Genomic DNA, 9200 nt, shown 5'->3' with positions numbered 1-9200 from the left:
TGAATCAGACACACTTAAATTACACACACTTTATACACATAATAATGTGTAATTAATCTCAACTATATAACTAAAAAGTGATATGATCTCCTTAAAAATATAAATAGCTAATATTTATTATACATTATTGTGTATAATAAATAGGTATAATTTAAGTGTGTATCCAGTATTACTTTGTATGATTATGTGATAGGCTTTTGTTAAAAAAAAAATAAAATTAAATAGAAAAAAGATTTTTTTTTCTCAATAAGACTAGTGTGAGTTTTTCAATTAATAAACACGTGTCGTATTGTGATTATTGAAACACAGAGAAGACGGAAATTTAGGGGACACAAGATTTTATTCCTGAAGTTTTTTTTTAAGTTCATTCCTACAGGTTTGATTTTTTTTTTTTTCCATTCCAATTCCAAGCTCCAAATCCACTCCATCTCTCGTATTATTGACTGGTACTAAGAATTCAAAATTAAATAAAGGATACAAGTATGTATTGACATTAATGTTTGCACCAGCAGATCCAAAACCCTAGAATTCCCGGGTGAGCACGCTGACGAGCTCATTTTAATTCCGAAATCCCATGGTTTCTTACTTTGTTTTGGTTCTTAAGGCTCACTTTTGACTAGTTAGGATACAGAGGAGAAGTTGTGTGAATTTCATTGATTCAAATTCATTCACAGGTTTTAATTCTGTTATTGTTTCTTCAATTTCAGCTGCTAAGAAAGCGCAGATGGTGGTTTGATAAGTCTCAACTAGGCAGTAATGTGGGTTATTCGGAAAGAGCGGTGCTTCTGCATATGGATTGTTGTGTGAAGAGATATGAAGAGTTTAACATGAGCGATGGAGGTGGTGAGGAAGTCAGGTGGTGCCAATGATTTTGCTAGAGCAGTTGTGAAAGGTGCAGTAGAGCAAATATGTGCGAGTGATGGATTTCAGGCTTTCCAGAGCAAATAATTGGGCACTTGCCTAATTGATGGTTTCATCTACATCAATATTTTCATCAATAGGTATCTCCCTTAAGCTCTAAACTTCTCGACTTTATGAGTAATGCTAGATGTCACAAATTATCATGAATTAGCTTCTTATGACAATATATTTATTAAAAAATAATCTAAAAAAGTGAACCATAAATTAGTGAAATAAAAAATTATGGCATGCCATGTTATTCTTGATAGATTTTCATGATAAATTTTGATGATGTATAACATTTTTCTATATATATATATATATATATAATTTGTATTTTGTCTGCTTTGGTATCCATTAATATTCTATTGGGTGAGCTAATATTAATATTATTTACGTTGCTGTTCATTAAGTGTGTGATCTTACTTGTTGCTAAGGCTGGGTTGTTCTGTTTCAGTAAGTTAAATTAAAAGCCTTTATATATATTTCTATATATTAATACATACATTAAGTAAAGGTTGAACTGTTCTGTTTGTAGATTTAGTTTAAGATATCTTGCTAATTGTTATAACATACCGAGCTGAGTTAAATGCCTTCTGTTATGTATACATACCATGAAACATGCCATATTGCATAGATGTGTGAAGATTAGAGCTATTCCTTATTCATTCGTTTTGGTTATATATAGATGTTAGAACTGTGGATCCAGGAGTTGTCCTGTTGGGAAGAGTGATAAAATGGCATTTTTTTCTTTCCATAATATTATCAAGGAACTTGACGTATACATCAAACAAAGTTTAGGTGTTTTTGTTTTGCTCTCACATCAATAATTTGATCAAGGCACTTAACCTTTGCTACAGAATGGTTTATTTTGTTTTTTTCTCACTCTATTCCAATGGTTTGATCAAGGTACTTGACCTTTACATAATGATTAATGAGGATCATCTATATGGTGTTTGTCATGAAGGTACTATGTCATTCACACTTGCAAAGCTTGATTTATATCAGAAAACGACTTTGCTGCAAATGGTCCTACCTCGATTAATTTGAAGCTTCTTTGGCATTTTACTTTTGTTTCCTTTGGTTTTGTGGTTTCAATCTTATTCTTACTATCAAGGCTTGCAAGAGTGAGAGGTCCATTATCAACTCGAGAAGTAAACAAAGTATTAGAAAAAGCCCCTCCTATATATTTTAAGTGATCTTGTATTATTCATTTAGTAATTTTTATGTAATCACAATGTCAATATATAATAAACTAGTTAAGATTCGGAGTATTAGTGTATCTTGATTTTCTTATTTTACTTTATATGACAATAATATCAATAATCTTTTGAATTTTATATAATAGAGAATAAAATTGAAATAAATTCAGTTCTTGCACAAGTTCACTAATGGGAAGCTGGAGAATATGGTTTAGTTTGTCTCCGCATATGCCTTTTTCAGTAGAGTAAATATAGCTGATTAGAGAATTTATGAACTAAAGTTGTATATACATGTTGGTTGGTTGTACCTTACATTTTACCCTTACATATCTCTGGTAGAGATTTACATCTATTGAATGTATAGTACACCTATCATTAGACTAAGGTAGGGATTTACATGCTAGCAAAGTGGTAAAAGTTTTGCTATGATTTTCTGCAATTATATGGATGGAAAAGATAACTATGAAAGTGGAAGCTAGGACTAAAAGATGGCTTAGAGTAAGAAAAGGCTACATATTTATTCAAAAGCAATATCCTACTTGGGAAACAGTTGCCTGCGATGTCCACCAAATCGGCATTTCTCACTCAGAACTTCAGTGATCAAATCCTTAAAGATCAACCTCTCTACATCCAACACCACTGCTGGGATTTCTTGTTCATACTCTGACGAATCCATAGGCCAATCCAGACTACTGCTTGAGCTGTTGCCTTGAAGCTGGTCAATCTCCGAGCACAAGTCTTTAAGAAGTCGCTGCCCGTTTGGCTTTTTACATTTCAGTTTCTCTTGTGAAAGCCACTGAATCAGAAAATTTGTCTCCACAAATTTGCGAACTAGAATCTCATTGACAACATCAAATACTAGTTTTCTGTTAACTTTTTTATCATATTTCTGCAGTTGACTCTTATCATTTCTGTGTTCATTGTGCGAAAGCTGTGTTCTAGACTTGAGTTGTTCCAATGCAAAGAACATGTTGGGGTTGATCATGTGGTATGATGAGTTGAATTGAATGTCCATCCAGTCTGACTCAAATTTTTTGAAGACATTTGATGCTGACAATATATCAGAAATGTATATGTGGTCTGGATTTGTGCTATCACAGACAACTGCATTATTGGCAATGATTCGCTCCAGGTCAGTGCAGTTCATCTCTTGTTTAGTTTGAGCCCAGATGTATACTAGTGTTTTATAGTCAACTTCCGAGCTGAGATTAAATTTTCTGTCGTTGGATGGCTGATATATATGCATCAGCTCCCAGTCCAGTTCATCAGGGTATGGTGTCTCATCATCTGTAGCAAGAAATTTGGGGAGAATTTAGCGCACTTGATAAAATAACATATAGAGGACCTATGCATATCTAACTGCAGCAGCAGTACTCTCTCAGTAAGCATAATGTGTAGGTATAATTTCTTATCCAAAATTGGTACATGGTCTGAGCTTATCTTCTAGGGTTTGTAAATAGTGAGACAGAGACTCACATGTATGTAAAACTAGGTTTCTGTTTACCCTGTAACTAAAGACACCATCTTTAGGATGAAAAGCTACAGCTAGGCATAAATTTCTTTTGCTACTTCCTTTGTCATATTTGTTGCATGTAACAACCACTATATTTTGAGATCGTGTAAACCCTTACTGGTGATATGGTGTATAAGAAAGCTTGGCCTTTCTATCTTAAACAAGAAAAGTTAAGTTGTCTTATGCTTCTGAATATTTAAACTTGAATACTTACATTCTTCACCTTTAAAGGCATTTGACTTCTTCTTCACTGGGGATGGCGACTCATCTCTATAGAATGCATCAAGAACGGAGACAGGGCTTGGTTGTTCTGAGGTAGCTTTCTCTGTTCCTGTCATTGTCCTGTTTACAGGGAACCCAGCAGCTGTGTTCTGAAAGAAAGAAAAAAAAAATTGTTAGCTGGTAATTAAACTTCATTGTATGACTAAATGAGAGCAGAAACTCGTACTTTTGGTTTTAGGCCATTGCGCTCGCAGTAGATGTTGTTTATCTTATCAGCTTGTATGATGCTCGTGACTTCATTGTCTACATCTGAGGCCAAGCTGATACTACTTTCAGATTGAAGAGAAATGGTGATGTCTTGGTGACTCAAGTCTCTGCTGTTGGTCCTGGTGTCACGTAATTGGCCATTAGCTCGCTGCATATTGGAAGGCTTTGGCGTGCATTTTCTACCTGGGCTACTGCATTCAATTGGTTGCCTGCTGCATTGCCTTCTTGTCCTGCTTGAATCAGGGCTTGCCGGAGCAGACTGTTTGTCCAAACCAAACCTCCTTTGTTGTAATCTAGGGCTCATGGCTCCAGAGCTTCTACCTGAGCTTGTGCTGTTTTCTTCACTGTCACTGTGAGTCATCTTTGAATTCTGTGGAGATCTTGATGTCATCGTGTTATTTTTATCTTGGGAAGAATGGTGTCGATTCAAGGCATTTGTGACTTGCGTGTTCCTTGGATTTAAATGTTTCGTTTGTTTCTCAACAGATACCTTTCTGTGATCTGCAGAGTTACTGGTACGAAACTTGCTCGAGTCCTGCAAGCTGTCAACTGAATTGATGTTGCAGGCTGGAGGGGTGTTTTTTCCTAGAAGTTTAGTTGGTTTTATGAGGACTATCGGGGAGTTATAATGTTGTGGAGATCTAGACCCTTTGGCAGTTGGAGAAAATGAGGTATTACTTTGTAGGTTTCTCTGGCCACTGCCCAAGTTTGAGCTATGATCACTTCCATTGTCGCTTGCTCCAGACAGAATTTTTTGACCTTTCTTACTGTCTAAGGTGTCTTTTGTCTTCTGCATTGCTTCAAGTATCTGTTTAAGAGCTCTGAGATCTTTTCCAGATTTTTTGAACTCAAGATCTGCCAACCTTTTCTCAATTTCACCATAGACTGTCAATGGTGCGGTTGGGGCCTTTGTGGGTGATTCGTAACACTTGAAAGCTGGAGGTTGAGAACCCTTGTTCCCATGTGGTTGCCTCCATGGAGCTGTTTCCATTGGAATTTTCTGATTTGCTGCGATCTTTGCTGCAGAGCCACCATTTCTTATCTGGGAGGTCAGGTCCTTCTGGGAATTCTTTGGGGATCCAGAAAAATGATCATGCTTGTTTGTGTGGGTCGCTCTTGATGATATTGAAAAGGGATCACTTTTTTCATTTTCCAATGTATTGTGCCTTGAAGAGAGATCATCAGTAATTGGCATTGGCTCTACCAATCCCATCAACTTTGCTACAACACTAGATGCTCGTTTTGAACTCCCTGGTTCTTGCTGCAGGGTAGTCACTTCGACACAATTCCTTTTCTCCATTCGAGGATCATTTAAGAGATAAGCTGATTTCGTCTCAGAGTTCAAACCCCTTATGCTGCTTTGTCTACTGTCAAGTGACAGCCTCGGAAGTTCTTTGAACTTTCCTGTGGATTTGAGTGTGTCCTGTGATTCTCTTCCGTCATAAGAGAGCCTTCTTAAATCCTTTGGTCGACAAAGAGCACGATCATCCCTCCCTTCGTAAGAATTCCTAGGCCCTTCACTACTACTCCGCCTACCAAAAACTCGAAACGATTCATTAAAACCAGCAATTGCTGGTTTGACAGATTTGGCTGGTTCTGAAGGTCTAGGGGAGTCTATGTATCTCAGAGTATGAAACGCTGCTTCCTTGGTTGTAGTTTTCACCAATAAGCCGCGAGCTTCTCTGTGCATTGAGTCTTTAACAACATCTCGTAGATCAAGAGATTTCCGGCTTAACTGCGCAGAACCATTCAGCTGGTTCGCAGGCAGATCGCTCGATGGGGTTTCAACAAGATTTGCTTGGATGGATTGAGATGGTTCTTGGTGAACAGATGAGAAGGTAGACGAACAAGAGGAAGAAATTGAAACTCTTGGTGATTCTGTGGAGTTCCGTCGTTTCTCTTTAACTACTTTCTTTGCATTCTTTTCCTACAATAAAAATTTTATATAGCCGTTACTCTTCAGCTTACCCCAAAAGAAAAAAAAAGAATAAAACGTGATAAAGTTAACGAGTTCTTACTGAAGTCTTTTCCAATTTAACGTCTGTTTCTGCTGCTTTGTTGCCATTTTCACCTATGATAGAAATCCAAATCAAATGTTAGATGTTAAAATGAATGATTTTATTTTAAAACAAAAGCCTGCAAAGTGAATAGCAAATTTCCCAGTATAAAAGTGAGCTGTTCTAAATAATCTTGGAAGAATCCTAAAAACTTATGCAATAGACCAGTTATTATTTACCAAAGGACTCAGTGGGAAATCAAGTAAACCGGCTTAGACTTTGCATAATATGTACAGTTATCTATATATATAAATATTTATGAGTGAAATTTATTAAAAAAAAGAATCAAACCATTTATTTACAAAGTAAATACAATGTCATATTTGCTCAACAAAGTATAATTTTCTTTATTAATTCCTGCACCGCGTGTTTGATTTCCTTGTATTGAAAGCACAGAAAATAACGTACAATTATAAATTCCATCATAAATTTATGACCGTATAAAAAATAAAACATTTTCTCAACGAACCAAAACCAACGTTGAGAAACAAAAAAAAAAATTACAAGGATCAAAGATTCAAAGACACTGATAAATATACATACAAAGACAGAGAAACAGTGTGTCTATATATATACCTGGCGGAGGCAATCTCTTCTGGCTATGGCTATTGACTCGTCCGGCAGCAAGGTAACGGTGACGGTCAAAGAGTTGAAAAAATCCATTCATGCACCCAATTTGCTTTTGCAGATCTGGGTTTTCATCTGATAACGAATATATGAGCTTTGCAGACATTTTCTCAAACTCTTTAGATATATATATATATATATCTTCCAACTTCACACACTCAATTGTCTATGCTTTTACACTTTCCCAGCTTCCATTTCTGCTTCTTTTTTCCTTTCTTTTTTTAATTATAAGTAATTTCAACGAGTATATGGACAAGTGCTTATATATATTATATATATGTATGTTTGTATGTATACACTACCAGTTATGATGGCAAAAGGGTCAGAAAGACTGTGCAGGCCGGATTAAGTACAGAGGTAAATAGATATATGTTCCTTTAGTACTGACTAAACTAAGAGAATGGTTTAGAAATGAGAAGGATAGAACAAGAAGAGAGAACCAAGAAGAATTTTTCCCAATCCTCGAGAAAAGAAAAAATTAATATTGGATTTCAGAGACAATATATTTTGGCCAAGAAGCAACAAAAATGGCAGGGAATAAAGAAAAGAAAAACAATATATATGGTTATAAGGGTTCCCAAAAGAAGCCCTACAAATTATTTAAATTTATATAAGTATACTTCTCTCCATAAAGTATTATTAATGCTATAAAAAAAAAGTGCAGATGGGAATTAGTTCTCTGCAGACCCAAGAAGAGATGTTTCTTTGGATTTCCTTAGCCAGAGATACATAAGAGTACTGCTTTGTCTTTTTGGCTCTCTCTTGGATAAAGCAAGCAAAATTAAAGAACTGGGCCTCATTATGAAAAAAGGGTTTATTTATTTATATAGGTTTAAGTTAAAATTATAATAATAAGAATAAGAATAAAGAGAGGATGTAGTGTAGGTGTTAAGGCAATGTTGAATTAGCAATTTGGGAAGGTGAAGTGAAGAATATGAGCATGAGAAGCGGTGAATGTGAGACACATTATGCTAATATTTTATTATTATTTTGTGTTTATATTTTAACATTTTTGAGTTATAATAATAGGTACGTAAGAGAGAGGGAGAGGGAATTAGAATGTGTGGGTCAAATATGAGGAGGAGAGAGAGTAAGAGATAGAGATATATATTTGGATAAATTAAAATTGTAAAAGGGAAATTTGGGGAAGAATGAAACAAGGCAGGAAGCAGGGAAGGAGTTGGAATGGTATGAATATGTGGGTCAGATCTCCCATTTCCATGTGGACAATAAAATGTGGGTGGGTCATTGGGTCACTGGGTCTGGACCCATTGACCCTTTCCCTCTCTCTCTCTCTTTCCCTTCTACATAATAATATTAGATAGATAGCATGTGAAGTGTGTCAGAAATAGAGGAAAATATTTGTGAGTGGAATTATGTACTGGAAAGCCTGCAAAGCCTAAGGAGAAGAAGTAAAAAAGAAAAACCTTGTATAATATCATGATTCATGCCTTTGCCTAATCCAAGTTTACAAACATACCCTTGGTCGCACATGGTTGATGATGAAGAATCACTAATCTTCAATTTCAATATGTATAACAACGACAACCAATCTCAAGCGGTGCTGCAACTAAATGTTATGTTTGTAGTTTTCTTTTCTTTTTTCATTATTATTTTGTCTCTCCTAATTGTTTTTTTGGTTACATTTTATATGTATTTTTGTACACACGTATAGTGTATATATGTGTGTGACAGAGCCTTAATTCGTGGCTGTCATTTGTGTTTTCCAGATGGATATGAATGTTAAGAGGTGACTGTCACATAATTATTTTGTCATGCTAGCTAGCAATAATAATGTTTTCACAATTAATTCTTAACCAATTTATTTTTTCTCAATTGATTTGAGCTTCTGTGATCGGTTGCTCTATTTGGCTATGATCAGTTTCAGGTTCAGTGATATATATGATTGTAATGTAATGTACATTCAGAGCCGGCCAAAGGGTGGGGCAGCCGGGGCCTCGGCCCCAGGCCCCACAATTTTGGAGGCCCCGAAAAAATTAAAATTAATATATATACATATAAAAACGTATAATATATAAATATTTAACTCAACAAAAAACATGAAAAACATGTAGCACAAATGGTAAGTGGATCTTTTATTGGACTTGAGGTTCAAGGTTCAATTCTTCCCAACCTACTTTTTATACTTTTAATTATTTGTGATAAATAATAATATTATAACTTAAATATTTGTATTAGATTGTATAAAAAAAAATATATTAAAGTACTTTTAATTTTAAAATATTAATAATAAATAAGATTTATATTTATTATCTATTTTTTTAAAATATATATAATTTAAACACATTATTTTTTTTTTCTTTCAAATGTGCTAAAATATATATCACTTCAATCACGGCCGGCCCTGAAATTTAGTGGGCCATAGAAAAAAAATATTTTTGGACCCTCATT

At 35.0% G+C, this 9200-nt stretch overlaps 1 protein-coding gene and 1 long non-coding RNA gene across 4 annotated transcripts; one reads left to right on the top strand and one right to left on the bottom strand.

Annotated features, from left to right (window-relative positions):
- The first annotated feature begins 256 nt into the window (after positions 1–256).
- LOC115699081 (uncharacterized) lies at positions 257–2174 on the top strand. 2 transcript variants are annotated; one of them, XR_004008291.2, is made up of 3 exons: positions 257–535; positions 708–1001; positions 1868–2174. It is a non-coding gene; the product is annotated as an uncharacterized LOC115699081 (long non-coding RNA). The 2 variants fall into 2 exon arrangements; XR_004008290.2 differs by having other exon boundaries at positions 331–535; positions 1810–2174.
- A 195-nt stretch (positions 2175–2369) lies between these two features.
- LOC115699080 (protein LONGIFOLIA 1) lies at positions 2370–7878 on the bottom strand. Of its 2 annotated transcripts, none has more exons than XM_030626299.2 (5): positions 6738–7878; positions 6123–6175; positions 4064–6031; positions 3839–3986; positions 2370–3389 (listed from the first exon to the last, which is right to left on the bottom strand). In XM_030626299.2, exons 1-5 carry the CDS (start codon positions 6892–6894, stop codon positions 2638–2640), a joined length of 3078 nt encoding a protein of 1025 aa, XP_030482159.2. In that variant the 5' UTR covers positions 6895–7878; the 3' UTR covers positions 2370–2637. The 2 variants fall into 2 exon arrangements, with proteins under 2 accessions (XP_030482159.2, XP_030482158.2); XM_030626298.2 differs by having other exon boundaries at positions 3830–3986; positions 6738–7869.
- Positions 7879–9200: the final 1322 nt, after the last annotated feature.

This window comes from Cannabis sativa, chromosome 8 (genome assembly GCF_029168945.1).
Source record: "Cannabis sativa cultivar Pink pepper isolate KNU-18-1 chromosome 8, ASM2916894v1, whole genome shotgun sequence".
NCBI lineage: Eukaryota > Viridiplantae > Streptophyta > Magnoliopsida > Rosales > Cannabaceae > Cannabis > Cannabis sativa.
Note: the sequence above shows the minus strand (reverse complement) of the source record. Positions and strands in the feature narration are given on the sequence as shown.

Bases quoted from the DNA above. Each gene is read 5' to 3' on its own strand.
- LOC115699080 (XM_030626298.2), bottom strand. From the start codon at position 6,894: ATGTCTGCAAAGCTCATATATTCGTTATCAGATGAAAACCCAGATCTG. The intron at 6,032-6,122 runs GTAAGAACTCGT...TTTTTATTGTAG, and splicing joins TTAAATTGGAAAAGACTTCA to GAAAAGAATGCAAAGAAAGT. The intron at 3,390-3,829 runs GTAAGTATTCAA...TTCTTGCTACAG, and splicing joins TGCCTTTAAAGGTGAAGAAT to ATGATGAGACACCATACCCT.